At 39.9% G+C, this 16769-nt stretch overlaps 3 protein-coding genes across 3 annotated transcripts; 1 reads left to right on the top strand and 2 right to left on the bottom strand.

Moving 5' to 3' along the window:
* Positions 1–3354: 3354 nt before the first annotated feature.
* On the bottom strand, positions 3355–4399 carry c8hxorf56 (chromosome 8 CXorf56 homolog). The gene has a single exon (XM_034878083.1). It carries the CDS (start codon positions 4240–4242, stop codon positions 3565–3567), a length of 678 nt encoding a protein of 225 aa, XP_034733974.1. The 5' UTR covers positions 4243–4399; the 3' UTR covers positions 3355–3564.
* An 803-nt stretch (positions 4400–5202) lies between these two features.
* mt2 (metallothionein 2) lies at positions 5203–6258 on the bottom strand. Its single transcript, XM_034878097.1, has 3 exons — positions 6004–6258; positions 5824–5889; positions 5203–5438 (listed from the first exon to the last, which is right to left on the bottom strand). The coding sequence occupies exons 1-3, from the start codon at positions 6026–6028 to the stop codon at positions 5347–5349; spliced, it is 183 nt and encodes a 60-aa protein (XP_034733988.1). The 5' UTR covers positions 6029–6258; the 3' UTR covers positions 5203–5346.
* A 4730-nt stretch (positions 6259–10988) lies between these two features.
* On the top strand, positions 10989–16738 carry LOC117948451 (lathosterol oxidase-like). The gene is made up of 6 exons (XM_034878080.1): positions 10989–11149; positions 12055–12272; positions 12437–12569; positions 14431–14531; positions 15808–15936; positions 16144–16738. The coding sequence occupies exons 2-6, from the start codon at positions 12063–12065 to the stop codon at positions 16411–16413; spliced, it is 843 nt and encodes a 280-aa protein (XP_034733971.1). The 5' UTR covers positions 10989–11149; positions 12055–12062; the 3' UTR covers positions 16414–16738.
* Positions 16739–16769: the final 31 nt, after the last annotated feature.

The following is a 16769-nucleotide window of genomic DNA, read 5'->3' as shown; positions in this document are numbered from 1 at the left end:
GGGGGTAGGCCTGTGGGATTTGGTATACTGTTTGTCTTGTTATTCAGAAGATTCTTGAAACCTTTTTTATCCACTGTGGATGGGCATCATGTCTTTGGCCAAATAATACTTATAACATTGGTGAATTAGATATGTCTCTTCAAGTTCTTGTTGTACTTTGTGCCACTGGCAAAAACACTTGTTTGGCGTATTAACTGCCACCAAATAAAAAAAATATTGTGACACTTTCGGTATAATATTGCAATAACAATATTAAGTCGGTATATGATTCACCCCTAATTGCAAATTAAATTATTCTAGTTACAGACTAAGCACATGACTCATTTATTATACTCAGTGCTCGTATACGTCATTTCTCAGTCCTCTATGACAGCACAAGATTCATTGGGCTGAAGGAAAGACACCCGATCATTGCCAGGTTAAGATAATCACAATTTGTTTTTACAAGGAAATCTCACGTCTTTTACCAGCAGTGACAGAGATGCTGGTATTGTGTGTGTGTGTGTGTGTGTGTGTTCCAAGTAAGGGCGTAGTAAGAAGTAAGGAAGGGGCCAATTATAAAAAAAATAAACAGATACAATTTTTACTTAAAAAGGTAAAGTCTAGCCATCTAAAACATTTGCATTTGAAAGTAGATATATTCTGCATGTTGATTCTGGACAGACAATTTCTTTGATGAGTGACTAGATTGTTATGTTTCTCATATTTATGTGGATCTCATTTGAAAGATGTCATGTTCAGATGTCACTGAACTACCTCTACAAGTTTACTTTAATTTGGTGTTGCATTTCACAATGACTCGTCTATTCATGCTTAGAGGTTTTGCTCTTCATCAAAAACAGTTAATGCTGCTTTCCACTCTAAAGTTACAGTCATTGCATCACTCTTGGAGAAAAGTCTCTAGATTAGGCTGCAGGTGAGCAGCTGTCTGGTGGGTCCCCACATGGACAGGACGGGCTGGTCATACTCCAGCCCGTCCTGCTGCCTGATGACATGAATCTCAAAGGCCCAGCTGGTTGATGAATGGCTGCTTCTAGGCTAGAGGCTGTTGTTTAGTACTTAGGACAGATCTAGTCATGTGGGGACAAACCCTCAGAGCTACTTCATTATATAATACAACTGTTGTCTCTGTTATACAACACAGAAAGCAATCAAATAGAAGCAGCCAATGTACGAATGTATTTGCTCAAAAAGGACAAAATGTGACAATCTGCATGCCTGCCAAATTAAAATAAAACGTCTGACTTTACAGGTAATAAAAACATATTACAACAGCAGACATTTTAAGTTGTCCCAGAAGGAAAATCCCAGGTGGGATTTATAACCACTAACTGCTTCATTCCATTTAAGACCATTGGTATGATACATGATGACTCACTGGCCATGGGACATTTAAATGAAAGTAAGCAATCTTATTATATTCTAACTTTTCTCTTAGGGCCCTTTGGCCTTTAAAACTGTACATATTTATAGGATTGAACATATACTGTATATCTATGCTAAATTAATTTTAATATTTTAGACATTATTGGGCCATCACCTCATGTTTCTCTGCAATGGACAGTAAAATTACTGTAACTATTACAATTTGTAGTTGCATTTAAACATAACTGTAAATTATGATATATACTTTTTCTCTGATTTTATTAGAACTGTTTGCAAAAGAATGCCATAATATACTGATCACTCTATACAAGACAACCACAGAGACATTGTCTGTCCTTGTGAAAAGCGCAGGATGTTTCTGGGGCCGAGCAGACCGAGGAGACTCCCAGACCGAAGGAGATAAACAGACATCAACTATGTTATGACTTTGTATCTAAATCCACTTTGTTTCCGATTAGGCGTTTTCTGTACTATTCTGTAGTGCAGAAACTGCCTCCTTGTGTAAAAATTAACTTTGATAAAACTTCTGCAGTCTCTGTCTGTTCTTGATACTGTAATTCTTCCAACAATAACCATTAAACATTTCAAACAAAGTTCTGTTTTTGTGCCAAGAGAAAGAAAAGCCCACATCTGCAGCCCTACCTTTAATCCGCTGTGGCCAAGGTGTGATCCACTCTAACACACATTGCTCTTCCAATTTGTCCTGTGTTTTTTTTTTTTTTTACCAACATCAAGGTTCTGACCGGCCAGGTAACCATGGCACACTGACCGGATCACAAATCTCCGACACAGAAAACATCAATAGCCTGTCTGTAATTTAGCTGATAAATGCTGTATATAACACATTTTTTAAAGAATTGTTAATTGTTTGAGGTATTATATTACCCCCTAATTGTAGTTTGGTTTCACTTCTGAAAATAATTTTTTTTGGTTTATAATAAAACATTAATATGCTATTATTATCATTGTGGGTTTTTTGTATTGTATTCTTCTTTTCCCCTTCTCATGCTGTATAACTTTAATTTCCTTGCAGGAGTCATCCCAAAGGGATTAATAATAAAGCTAAGTCTAAGGCTAAGTCTATTCAGGTGTACCTCCAGAACAGTGAGCTAACATGCACAATACCTCTCTAAAACTGAAGCAGCTAAATGGAATCCAGCCATGATTAATTCTTTTATTTACACTTGTGCATTGCCTACTGTGGCATGCCAAAATGTCGTCTGTGAATTAAGGCCTACACGGCCATTTCAAATGAGTTTATAAGGTGGTGACTAAAGATTTTCAACATTTAATAATTCTAGAGATTACTATTTCTACTAATCATTTAGTCTGTAACATAAACCATAAAACATGTTCATCACAAGATCCTAAGCTAATTTCTTGTAATAACCTGGTTTGTAACTTGGTTTGTCCTACCAATGATCCAAAACCTAAAGATGTTCAATTTAGAACATTTGGCAATTTGTCTTGATAAATTTAAAGGATCGATAATTTTATTGTATTAAGTATACAAACAAATTCCATTTAGCATTGTGTCGTATTGATTATTCTATCATACGGAGAGTCATATCAGACATTAAGAAGTCTGCACCATCACACGTTTTTCAAAAACCTCCACCCACTATTCCCCAGTATTTCAGATCAGCGACTAAATTCTGATTTAAGGATTTCTACTAACTGAAAACTTTGGTAGGATTTACAGACATCACGGGGAATATTCCACGAAGAACACATGTTTAAAAATACTAAACAACGCACCTGAGTAGCTCACCCGGTGGCGCCCATACATAGAGGTTTGCTTCTCCTCGCAGCGGCCGCAGGTTCGACTCCGACCTGTAACCCCCCCTTCAAGTCTAAGCTGTCCTATAGAAATAAAGGCCAAAAAAACGCCCCAAAAATGAAATCTTTATCAAAAAACATGTTAATTGGTCTTTTAATTGTTTTGTACATAACATTTTAAAACAGGCGTAGAAAGGTACACAACCTCACCACAAGATCAACATCTTATTATGCAACTTAGACAAATCAGTCCTGTATTACCGATATGTCCAAATATTGTCCACTACAGGCTGACGAACTACTCGCCAGTACAGGATCTAGAGTAACTGGGTCCGCTGTGGAAGAGGATCTCCAGAGGGGCCCTTTGAATCCCAGTGTGTCTTCCTAATTGAGTCTCCTCTACTTGAACTGATTATCAATAAGCGTGCCCTTCATCTTTGCCTTCTTGGCCTCTAGCTCGGCCAGCTCCTGCAGCCTCCTCTTGCTCATTCCCTTCCTCTCCAGCTGCTTCTCAATGACTTTGGCGTTCTGGGCGTACGAGTCCGCCACCTCCCTGGCCTCGATCTCCTCCTCCTCCTCGTCGATGGTGGACACTGTGACAGAGCTGAACTTGCCCATGTCTTTGGTCCGCTTGGTCATCATCACACGGACCTTCTTCGGAGCCTCCGGCTGCTTCTGGCTGTAGACGCTGGTGTTGCCGAAGCCCTGGCCGAACTTGACCACGGCTCCGTCCACGATGAAGGTGGCCGGGCTGTTCTTCGACTGGTGCTGGTAGAAGAGCAGCAGGCCGCACTTGCCGCATTTTTTGCGGTACTGCCTCTCGATGCCCTCGGCCCTCTTCAGGTACACGTTTTCGTCCTGCTCCACGTTGCAGAACTTGTGGGCATGTTTGGCCGCATCAATGACCCTGGCTCGGTCCCGGGGCCTCATGGGCAGCTTCTCCAGCTGGCAGTCCAACACCAAAACCATCTGACCGCACAGGCAGTAGTAGACGTGAAGAGGCTTTTCTCCGTCGTCGTACTCCTCTCTGTCTCTGGTGTCCGAGCACACAACACTTCTAGACACGACCTTCGGCATGTTTAGCCACTTAAAGTTAGTATAACACTAGTAACGTTGGCGTCTATTTAAATGCTACTGTTTGAACGCCATGACTACGAAAGGTCTGTTTAAAATGTTGTTCCGGAACCAACACAGAAAGACGAAACACTTCCTGTGTCCGTGACTTTTACGCTTCCTACCCGAAACCAAAGTATCGTTTTCCTTTTGTTCCGCGTGATTACGTCACGCACAGGCCCACGTCGAAATAAACTCATCTTCCATTCACTCCGTGAAAATGGTTCAATTTATCCCCCAAAATAAATCAATTCTAGTCAAGTGTTTGATAGTTAAGCACATTTTTATTCAGGCTTGTAAAACGCCCACATATTAAAAGGGAAATGACTCAGATTTTGGGTGACATAGGCTACTTGTGCCTTTTCTGGACAAGCCTTTGGCTTGACCTGGAAGCCTACCATAGACGTGGCTGTCAAAATGAACTGACACTTTATGAAATGTGCCTTGGTATAGTTATAAAAAAAAAAAAGCAGCCACCCTGTCATCACCACAAGTAGCTCATTATCCCCTATAAGACCACTGCCCTCCTAGAATGTACCCCATTAACACAGGACGTTAGTTTTTGGTTATCTAAAGGTTAGTTCAAACCCAACACCGTTTTACTTGTGGTAACAAGCACTGTAGTCAGTTTGGTTACCGTTCATGTCATCCCAATATAACCACTGCTATAATGGTGACTGTGCATCTCTCTGCCCAGATCTGTTAAGGCAGAGTCTCACCCAGCACGCCCTTGGGATTTGTTGAGTCACTGTATAGAAACCTCTAGCCTCAGCCTTCTGTGACCACCTTCTTCTGTGAGGGGTGACCTTGTTCAGATGACTTTACACTGCACCACCTCTGAATCTTAACACTTCAGCTCATAGGCGCTCTGAGGCTTGAAACCCTATACAAGCTTTGCAGTAAGATAAACACAAGCAACTTTACATAGGAACCACATTTATTTCAACATTGAAGACGGTACAAAATGAATCATTTCTCAGCAAACACTTGCAGCTGCAATTAATGCAAAAGCAGTGCACACCGGCTCAATCACAGTAAGGGCAGAACAGGTCTGATGTCACAGGACCCTCACTGGCAGCAGGCGGTGTCACAAGTTTTCCCTTTGCAAACACATCCAGAGGCACATTTGGTGCAGCCGGTTGGGCAGCATGGGCAGCAGCCTGCAATTAGACAAAGCAGTGGTTAAGTCATTTAAGTTTATTCTATTGGTGGTACAGGCAGCTGCCACCCTAAAGTTCAGGACATGACATTAATTGAAACACAAGTAGCTGCATATTTTGGAAAACGCAAAAATTGGTGCTGTGGGAGTTCAATTTGACGTTGCAGCTCATTACGCCAATTAGAGGCACATGGCCGGGCAGCCACCATTTCATTTAAAATTATGATGTCCAATAAAAGAAAAATCCCAACATTAACACGAGACACATTTTAAATTATACACTCTTTGCAGAGTATTGCAGAGATAAAACCGTATTGATTCGGGGACTTATTGCATCAAATAATAAAATTACTACGCTCGCCGTGCAGTTGATGTAAGGAACTTACTCTTTTTGCAGGTGGTGCAGGTGCAGTTTGTGCAAGTGCAGGAGCCTCCGCAGTTGCAGGTTCCACCTGGAAAACAAAAACCAAGCCAGATTAACATCACGTTGCCCGCTAATGCACGAGCCTGCACCACAGGATAAAACGTAACTGGTCACCACCAAAAAAATAAAAAATCAAACTTACTCTTGGCGCAGTCGCAAGGATCCATTTTTCAGTAGATTTCGCTTGTCTTCGTGTGAAGGTTGTGTGTCTCGGATCTCAGTTGAGTCAGTGTTGTGGCTTCCACAGAATGGGCGGCGCTTTTATTGCGTTCTGGGGACAGCGGACCGTGTGCAAAAAGCGCCTGTCACGCTGCACGCAGGCATGTAGACAGAGGTGTGTGCACACGGTTAACCAGCGGGACGAGAGCAGAGATTCCCAGGCAAGGACGAGTTGGCAAGTTGTATGAATACTAATAGGCAAGACCCCGAGCCCCCCCCCCCGGCGACACGAATAATTAACGAGAACAACATCATTACAGCCGTACAACACGTGTTACAAAAGTTTATTTATTTATTTTATTTCAGTGATTCCTTGCACTAGCCTACTCGTCCATGTCTTTCGTTCCTAAAGCCGTAGGCGTACATTAATATAGCCACAGTTTCAATCCACAGTAGCTATAGCCCATCCATCTATCTATCTATCTATCTATCTATCTATCTATCTATCTATCTATCTATCTATCTATCTATCTATCTGCATATGGACAGGACAGCAGAAGCAGTGATTGGAGGCTTTTATTTAGGATATTTTTTAATTAGACATTTTCACAGCCTAACATTGAGCCTAACCAAGCTTAATTATTCAAAGGAGAATTTAATATCTGCTTCATTGATTGTCTTAGTATAAGGCTAATTTAAATTAGTTCTAAACCTACTTTACACTTTTACACAATTGTTAAAAAAAATGACATCCCTTAACATTTAATTGGTTTTAATCAACGGTGGAATCCGTAGGATCTCTAATATTATGAGTAGGCTAAGTTTAACAGACATAAGTCTTAAAGTTAGGTTAGTTGGCTAAGTTATGTCTGTATACGACTCAGTCTTAATGTTAAGACTTAAGTCTTAAAGTTAGGTAATTTTTGTCTCGATAATGAAAATGTCATGTCATGGTGACGTTCAACATCTTGGGTTGATCATTTGCGGACGTCCCATCACATTTTCTGTTTTGTTTGGTGTTATGGGTCCTGCAGTGCACACGGTACACACAAACCGCCAGGTCTCTGGCGGTGCTCCCGGTCAGAGTGACAGGACTCTCTCTATGACAACCCCCCCCCCCCCCCCCCCCCCCCCCCCCCCCCCCCCCCCCCCCCCCCCCCCCCCCCCCCCCCGCTGCTCTGCACGCGGCCACTTCACCAAACGCTTGTGAACAAACCACAATACATCCATGCAGTAAACAGACTATTGTAACATGCTGCCTTTACGTACGGTGTGCTGTAGGAAATATCTTATTCCCAAATCGAGTGCACATAACTTAATTTTTCACGACGCTCTAGAGGCCATAGCCAACCTATGTTTAGCGACGTTTCTGTAGATAATCATTTTTACAGTTTTACGCTGATATTGAACATGCTAAATGAAGGGAATAGTAACGTTAGGCTACTTCCTGTTGCTTTAGATCCTCTAGAGATTATAAGCACAGTCACTTCAGCAAAAAAAGGCTATCGTTACTTATATGCGGATGGCTTCTAAGTGTCGCCTGAAGTCCGCTTGGTACGTTTAGCTAGCACACCTTTTCACAGTTGGGTGACTTTTTACCTTCACAGCACTCGGATGTATGAGCTTTTAGTGGGAGCCTGAAGGCAGCATTGCACCCTTTTCATGCCTTTTTTTGCGCCCGGCACTGGCCAGAGAATTGTACTACGAATCAAGATGAACGTGCCAGGCTGGATTTCTTTCGGTTACTTGGCTTCACCCTGACAACCGCGGTCCTGCTGCTGTGCCACGACGGTGGGCATAACTAGTTCAGTCAACCCGGGGTTTCCCAATCTAGAGACGCGCGCGTTTACATATACTAGAGGTGGTGTTTGCACCACATGACCAATCGCAAACATCTACCAGAGCCACGTATTTTACAGAAAACGAGCAAACTATAATTCTACATAAATACGAAGAACACAGACAGTTTTACAGGTTAAAAAAAACAATACAGTCACTGCTTCCTAAAACAGGAAGGACGCTGAAAATGCGTAAATCACAGCTCTTATCAATCTCAGTCCTCCATCAGTCAGGCTTTATATGACTATAATAACACTTGACCTTTCCATAAACTGATATTGCTCAGCCTTTTATTTGAGTTGCAACGCTGGCAGTGGGAAGCGATCGTGAAAGCAAATAGGAAAGGTGGTGGGACCGTGATGCCTACACCGGTTGATCTCTGATGTAATAACCTGCTCCCGACCAGGTTAGGCGTTCAGCATAAGTTACCACGGCGACTGAACCGGGTAACAAGTGATCCACCGTCTTGATACAGGAAACCCTGGTTTGAACCTTAAAGTTCCCTTCTTAAAGTCAAATCTTGCTTCGTATGACAGGCCTCGGGTGCTCTGATATTTTTCCTCTATTTCCACTTAATAATGACGTTATGTGATGTGGCCTATGTGAATAACTGAGGGTAACGAAATAAAAGATTTACAGCTTTGATGTGTATTTGTATTTATTTATTTTAAAAAACAACTACAATATCAATGCATATAATCCCACCACATAAATCACAGTCCACATGGCACGATCATAAATGTGGTTCCTGCAGGAGAAATATAAATTGTATTAAGTTCTTCATATATTGCACATTGTTAATGTTACAGGCCATATCTACCTAATAGGCTACATTGAGCAGGCCCATACATATTTTGTTGTGTGTAGTAGCCAAACTTTCTTCAAAATTTAAGGATCCCAAAGTCCCAAAAATATAAAATTAGACAGGAAAGTGTATAAATAATACCCATACAAATGTTCCACTCTATGTATTAAACCATACGAAAGGTACCCTTGGGTTTGAATATTTCACTCAATTCCTTTAATAAATGAAATAAAAGAATATGTGATGCTGTGTGATGAACAATCATATCTAATTTTCAGGATGATTATGGGGGAAAAACAACAAATATTGAAACATATAGCCCCCATAAAGTGTAAAGGATCAATAAGTAAGAATGGATGTGACAGTTACGATTGTTGTTTACATTTCCTGTGTGTAGCCTAAACTCAGTTTCTGTCATTTGATATTGAACAATCAGCTATTGGATTTTATGAACCAACATAATTACAGATAGTGTGATTGTTATCAGAGACATATCAGTTGTAATTATGATTTATTATTTAAACAGGATGTTGGAGAGTATGTCATAAATATTGTATTGTAAGTAGGCCTATAATAAATCCAGTGAATTCTCACATAGTTAAACATGAAGGTATTAATATGGCATTCGTCCTTTGTTTATTAATCCCTGCAAACTGCACTGAGAGGTGCTCTTTGTGTCAGAGAGCTCTAGAGGGAGACTTCTGCACATTTATAGGCTTTACATTGAGAGATCTAACCTGTTTGCTTCTTGAAGTACTCATCAGGTATTTCAGGTGCACATTTTGAAAAGGTAATCTACATTTTTAATTTGTCTTGCAACATCTGCAGAAAACCATTTAATCAAAAATGTATGAATGGAAGCAATCTGTGCATGCATAAAATACAATCTTTGTTGTAATATTTATACATGTGTACTTTGAAGTAGCACGTTAACCAAAAAGATGAGCACAGTATACGTCTGTTGACAATTTAGAAAAGTATACACATTGGAGATACGTGTGTTGGTGGTACAAGTACAAGTAATATAAGTGTATAATATAAGTGTATAAGTAATAAGAAATAGAGTTGAACAAGAAGCTTTCGCATGAGAACATTCACCATCTTGTTCAGATTTTCAGTGGAAGTGTAGAAATAGAGATCATATCGTCCTCTTCTATTTCTTGCTCAGTGATAGTTTGTGTGATGTGTGACAGGTCGGAAGTGTTGACATACAGATCCTCCCACAAAACAGATCTGATAGGATGTTCTACCCTCATGAAGTGACAAACTCATACCTTACCTAAACTGCTGCTGTGCACATATGCATGGGCTGTATATAATGTATGTTAGTGATGGAACGTTAACTCATTTACTTTACTTATGAAAAATGTGAGGTTACTTGTACTTTACATCATTTCATTTCTTCTTATGGCATTTCAGAGGCTACTTCTACTCCACTACATTTCAGCATAAAAAAAAACCCAAAGAGTTCATAAAACGGCTTTTTTTCAAAATGAAACTACCTGACAGTTTATACAAATACAGATGAAATACATAGGTGATTAATTGATTAGTCAATTGACAGAAATGAATTTGCATCTGTTTTTAATCTGCATTCTTAATGCAAAGATGCCAAACATTTGTTTATATACCACAGTCGGGGGACAATTTTTTTTCTTCAACAATTTTAACACTTTAGGTCTTTAATGCAGGACTTAGACTATCACAGAGTAGCTTTACAGTGTGGTGGTAAATACTTTAAGTAAAGGCTGTTACTGTGTGTGTGTGTGTGTGTGTGTGTGTGTGTGTGTGTGTGTGTGTGTGTGTGTGTGTGTGTGTGTGTGTGTGTGTGTTTGTGTGTGTAAAGGGCACAGTTCAGGGGGAATTTGATCATCAAGCCCAGCATGGGACAGGGCACATGCACTACAAAAAATAACAAGCTTTTTATAAATGCTAAATGAAGACATCATGGTCAAAATCCCTGTGCAAATTACGTGTTCGACCATAAATTGACTTCTCCACTTTCCTATAAATATGCTGTTATTTTAAAGCACATTCCAATACTTGAACCATAAAAACTCTTAAGTTACAAAGTCAAATTCCTAAACATTAAGATCTTACTGAAACATGTACAGCATCATAACATTTATGGCTATTGCTAATCTCCAATGCCCGTCCCTAGAAGGGCTTTCAAACAGTCTTAAGAAACACATATGTGATCAAGCCTTGCTGTCACTGAGCTCCTTAATATATGCTGAGCAGGCTGGGATCTTGTTCCACCTGTCTCCTTGGATCCCCTTATAGCCTACTTACCAGCTTCCACAAAAATAAGTTATTCTGGGAAAGCTCCGTAAATTCACATGAGCAGGTGGTGTGGTCCTTTCTCCACTAAACAATTTGCTATGTGCTTTCTGTGTGAATCATACGCTGGTGGACCTGCTGTTTGGAGGAAGGAGGACTCGCCACTTTGTCAGAAAGTTCACACACTTGTGAGGTCCTAAAGCAGGTCAGTTCAGCAGACATTAGAGAACATAACATACAGTAAGTCCTGCTGTATTCCAAGCATAGGCCAACATATTCTCATTATGCAGAATGGTCCATTTCAGAATCCTATATATTAGATTATTGGATTATAATTATTAACGCATTAATGGCACTTGGAAAAAGAGATTTGTGAAGATTTGTAATCTCCTGGTAATTTTGTATCTATATATATATAACACACAGGGTGAAAAGATCTGCAGCGATATGCAGTACATCAAAAATGAAGCAAGTAAACCATGTAAACCCATTCTGGCACAACCTCAAAGTACAATTATGAACCTGTAAATGAGCATGATAGGGGCCCTTTAAGAAAGAAGGGGACATTGGAGCATTTTGAGCTTTATGGCAAAGGTATAGTGGCTTGCATTAGGACAATAGCCATTTGTACAGGTATGATGCTTACAATTGTCTTGTAACTATGGATGTGTTTTTTTCCCTAATATAATGCAATATAAAATGTGTATTGTGTATTTGTATGCAAGCTGTCTGTCTTGGCCATTTTAGTGTCAATGGTAAACATCTAGAACAGAATAACCTAAAAAAATGTTTTTTGTGTGTAAATGTGTAATCATTCTATTCTGGCTTGTAAAGCATGGACACAGCATCCACAGTGTGTTTAAATTGCAAAGCCATTCAGTTCTGATTGGAATTTACAGGAGTATGAACAAAGAAACAGAATGTTAAAATCTAACACACGATACTAACTACCTTGGCACAAAGGTTTTGGAAGTTTTTGACAGAATTCTCTCAAGTTATTTTCCCTCACAATGCAATTTGGCTTGTTCTCTTTCATCTTTAAAAGGGTTATTAGTGTGATGGAGGTTAAACTCAAGATTGATCACACCGTACATTTCACTCTCTTCACAGACTGGGCCATGGATCATGTGCTGAACATCGCTGACAGTTACATCTGCACTCCGTATGTTTACCCGGCCTCATGGCCCGAGGACTGGGCTCCGCGTCAGATCATCAGCCTTTGGGTGCTGACCACCCTGGGAGCATTGCTGATTTACCTGGGCTTTGGTGCTCTTAGCTTCTACTACGTGTTTGACCATAAGCTCATGACACATCCACAGTTTATCAAGGTTGGGTAGACCACTTTAAAAGGTTAAAGAAATGATGGCGGTTCTAAATATAAATGACTGAGACTGTTTTTTTTATTTTTATTTAAGATAACAAAAGATGTAAATAACAATACCAGTGCAAACTTCTCCTGAATCCTAACTTTGTGACTTTGTTCCTTCGACAGAACCAGGTAAGAAAAGAAATTCAACTAGCCATAGCCTCCATCTTCTGGATGAGCTTCCCCACGGTCGCCCTTTTCTTCTGGGAGATCAAGGGATACAGCCAACTTTATGACAACATCAGCGAATCTTCTCTGGGTGAGACAACAGTAGGGTTGGGTATCGTTTGGGTTTTCTTCCAGTACCGGTGCTAAAACGATACTTTAAAAACGGTGCCTGAATCAAAATATAAATAATATCTTCAAAATATATACAATAAAAAATATAAATAATATCTTCAAAATATATACAATAAAAAAATATAAAAAAGAACCACAAAAGACAGTTGGCGACATTAAAGAACGTTGTTTATTGCTAAGGCCGTGGTCAAAATTAAATGATTGATTAATAATGTGATAATAACTTCTAACAATGACGTATTTCATCAGTAAATTTCTTGATAAACGAAAAAAACAAGAACCAGATGGGAAAAGGGTATTTTACAATAACTACAATTAATTTATAAATTTTACAATAAATATAAAGGCTGGCGAGTTTCAAATGAACGCACTGTCTGTACTGTTTTTCCAACAATGGCAGCTTCCTGCAGACTGTTACGTCCCGGTGTTAGAATCCTCAACACTGTAGAGGCCTCTTTTAGCTTGCACAAGTGCTTCAGGGTCAGGTCCTGAATAGCAGCCAGTTTCAGTCATTAAAGTGTTGGTGTGTGGGCCTTGAGCGCAGTTTTGTCTTATTGATGTTCATTACAGAGAAAAACCTCCAAAAGGTAGATAGTCCCAAACATGCACAACACGCACAACACTTTTGCAGCTAGGGCTGTTAATTTGGGGTACCCTGGCAGGAGACACTGATAAAATGTGTCCCAGTCCACTGAGAAAACTGTCTTCTTCAAATTTGTCTCACATTGCAAATCAATTATTTCTAATTGGACGTAGACGGGCACATCGGAAGTTTTGACTGTGAAGGGTGAGCAAACAACTTTACAATCTGTCTTGAGTTCATCAAAGACCTGAAACCGTTTTACAGACTCCCACAGCCATCCTGAAATCTTTTCTTTGTACCATGTCATGCCAGCATTAACGACAGTTGCACTTATATCTGTTAGACAGGGGAAATGAGGAGGGTCACCACATGCCAGCTGTGTCTCCAACAGAGTCAGCTTCAACTTGAAAGCACGTATGCTGTCATATTACTTTGTGACAACCTTTTCATAATTTTATTTGAATTATTGAAGTACTCTGTAATATCCATCATAAATGCAAGGTCCTGCAGCCATTCCAGAGATTGTAATTCCATCATTGGCTTTCCTTTTGTCTCTATAAACTGTCCAATTTCCTCTAGTAGCTCAAAGAAACGTTTCAGCACAGTATCCACTTCTCTCTTTTTTGACAAAGACATTTTGGCTAATGAGGGTGTGAAGGCTAGTACAAAAGTAAGAAGATGTATCGTAGTAGTCACTCAACATTAGCTGTGTCTGTCTCAGCATTGTTTAGTGTCTTTCTTCTTCTATTAGCTGCTCTGTATCTAAAACAGTGCGCCCCCTAGCGGACAATTTAGGAATATCAGTTTATTTAAAAAAAATTCTAGTTCATGTCTCATTGCAATTTTTCACTTTCAGATTTATCCTGCGGGCCGGATTGAACCCCTTGGCGGGTCGGTTCAGGCCCGCGGGCCAAACGTTTGACACCCCTGCTCTACAGGGAACTACAGTCACACTTTATACCCCTTAACGTAAGTTGTCAGCAATTTTACCATTGTGTTTAATCCAACTACTAGTTAAAGGTAACGTAGCGTCTCGTGTAACGATTCCAGGCAACGAAATGAGGCACCAACATTTTTGTTCTTATTCGGTCTCATTCTTCCTGTTTACGTCAAAACCGGCGTCCTATTGGCGTACCCAACCCTTGACAACGGTTACCTGGAACATTGAAACCCAGGCCAGGGTCCCACTCAAGTTTGAAACGAAAGTTATTTAACTACTGGACTGTTTCTGTTTCAGGCTGGCCTGGGGTGTACCTGAGCATTGCTGGTTTCTTGTTTTTTACTGACATGTTTATCTACTGGATACACCGTTCCATGCACCATAAGAGCATTTACAAGGTGAGCTTAATCTTGTTTAGGGCTATAGTTTAAACCTGCTCTAAGCAATATTATTTCCATTAACAATGTACTAAATGTAATATGAAAGGGACAACTTGTAGTGATGAACCCAGAGAGTTATTACATAACTCTGCAGAGCATGTTAGCAACTATTAGCTCTTTGTTTTGGTTTTACGGCCAACAACTTTCCTGCTGTGGATCAGTCTCGCCGCTGTCATCAGCCGGATGACAGCAGCAGCTGTTTCCAGGGGAAAAGCTCTGGTAAACCCGCTTTACAATACTTGCTCAGAAGCAAAGTAAGCAGCTAGCTGGTCAAACAAGTGGAGCATTTATCTGCTCAAGAGCTGTGAGGGCACAGGGCTCAGTGGTTAGCACTGCTGCCTCACAGCAAGTAAGACACTGCAGATCTCCAGTCTGGGCACAGTTCGATCCCTTTCTGTGTGGAGTTTGCATGTTGTCCCTGAAGAATTTGCCAACTGGCTAACAATGGCACATTTACAGAAATGTCGATTAATTTGTATTGTCCTAATAAAAATACATTTTAAAAAGGACTTTTCATTCAGGAATTGGTGAAGATCAAAAAAAAAAAAAGGAGATTGAATTAGAGCCTGACTGATAAAGGATTTTTTTAGGCTGATATCGATACAAATATTATTGTCCAAGATATGGGCCGTAAAAAAACAAACAGATTTCCCTAACATCAGTTATTTCAAGTTATTTTTTTATTTTTAGGAGTCCTCCTTAAAATAATATGATAATGCAGTTTAAAATTAAACGTGTTTGTGTTATCACAACAGAACAGAGGAACAGCAATATATATTAAAGTTCTAATTAATAAAATGTATGAAATTACAAACTTAAGATATGAAACTTAAAAGGTGTTGCCAACAGGGACATTGTAGAGCGCCCTCTGGTGGACAAACTAGGCAACACCAACACTCACAACATGGTTGAAGGGTGTTTCGTCCGTTTTTATTTAATTTTTTAAACATTCATTTATCATTTATTATAAATGCTGATAGTTTGGAAAATGCCTAAGATTGGCTGATAATATTGGCTCAGCGATATATCGGTCTGGCTTTAGCTTGAATATTAAAAATGTATCTGGTGGACACAAACATGACACACAAGCAACTGATTTACAACTCAATATATGAAATCAGTAACTGTACTTCAATCATTAGATGGCTTACTTGTTTGAAATAAAAACTGTTTTCCATCAGAAGACTGTTGGTATTAATATATAAACAGCTTTTATAACGTTTCTCCCCCTCAGCACTTACATAAGCAGCACCATATATTCAAGATCCCTTCGCCTTTTGCCAGCCATGCCTTCCACCCTCTTGACGGCTTCCTGCAGAGCTTACCCTATCACATCTACCCATTCATCTTCCCCCTCCACAAGGTACTACTGGTCTACTTGTCACTCTTTAATAAACATTTTGCTCTAATGTCTGACGAGTAACAGTATTGTAAATTAGGACTACATAAGCTCCACTACATTTTTCACAATGTTGTTGTTAAAACTTAAACTTGAATTTGGTACATTGAGGACATTAATGTGATGCTATCTCTCCTTAACTGTAAAATGTTTTGGATATGTAAATTACAGGTGGTCTACCTCTCACTATTTGTCTTTGTCAACATTTGGACCATTTCCATACATGATGGGGACTACCGCATTCCCGGCCCCCTGATATGTCTGATCAATGGTGCTGCTCACCACGTAGACCATCATCTCTTCTTCAACTACAACTATGGACAATACTTTACACTCTGGGACCGTCTAGGGGGCTCCTACAGACACCCCTCAGCCCTGCTGGGTAGAGGGCCACATGACCACATTCGCAAGCTCATGGCAGAGGCTGCACACACACAGTGACGATGGAGCTACAGCCAGGAATGTCTTTTCCCTGGTTTAAACCTCTCAGGGAGCTTCCTACAGAGGTGCTCAGCCTGGGTCACGACGCAAGAGACAGTGAAATGAGAAAAAAAAAAAAAGACTTGAGAATTGTTTTTCCACACAAAGTTGTGAAAATGTATATAATACCAAAAAATGAAAGCACGTTTGGAGGGACTTACATTTTTCTCAAAGGTCTCTTGATAAAATGGTTAAATATGCTGCCTCGAGATAACAAAGTTGGAAAGAAGACTGTACAAAATTGTATTGAAGTGCCAATGTGTACACATTTTTAGTAAGCAAAGAAAAAATACTTTCACACACACACACACACACAC

The sequence above is a fragment of the Etheostoma cragini genome, chromosome 8, assembly GCF_013103735.1.
Source record: "Etheostoma cragini isolate CJK2018 chromosome 8, CSU_Ecrag_1.0, whole genome shotgun sequence".
NCBI classification, from domain to species: domain Eukaryota; kingdom Metazoa; phylum Chordata; class Actinopteri; order Perciformes; family Percidae; genus Etheostoma; species Etheostoma cragini.
The sequence above is the reverse complement of the archived record's forward strand: the minus strand, read 5'-3'. Positions and strand labels throughout refer to the sequence as shown.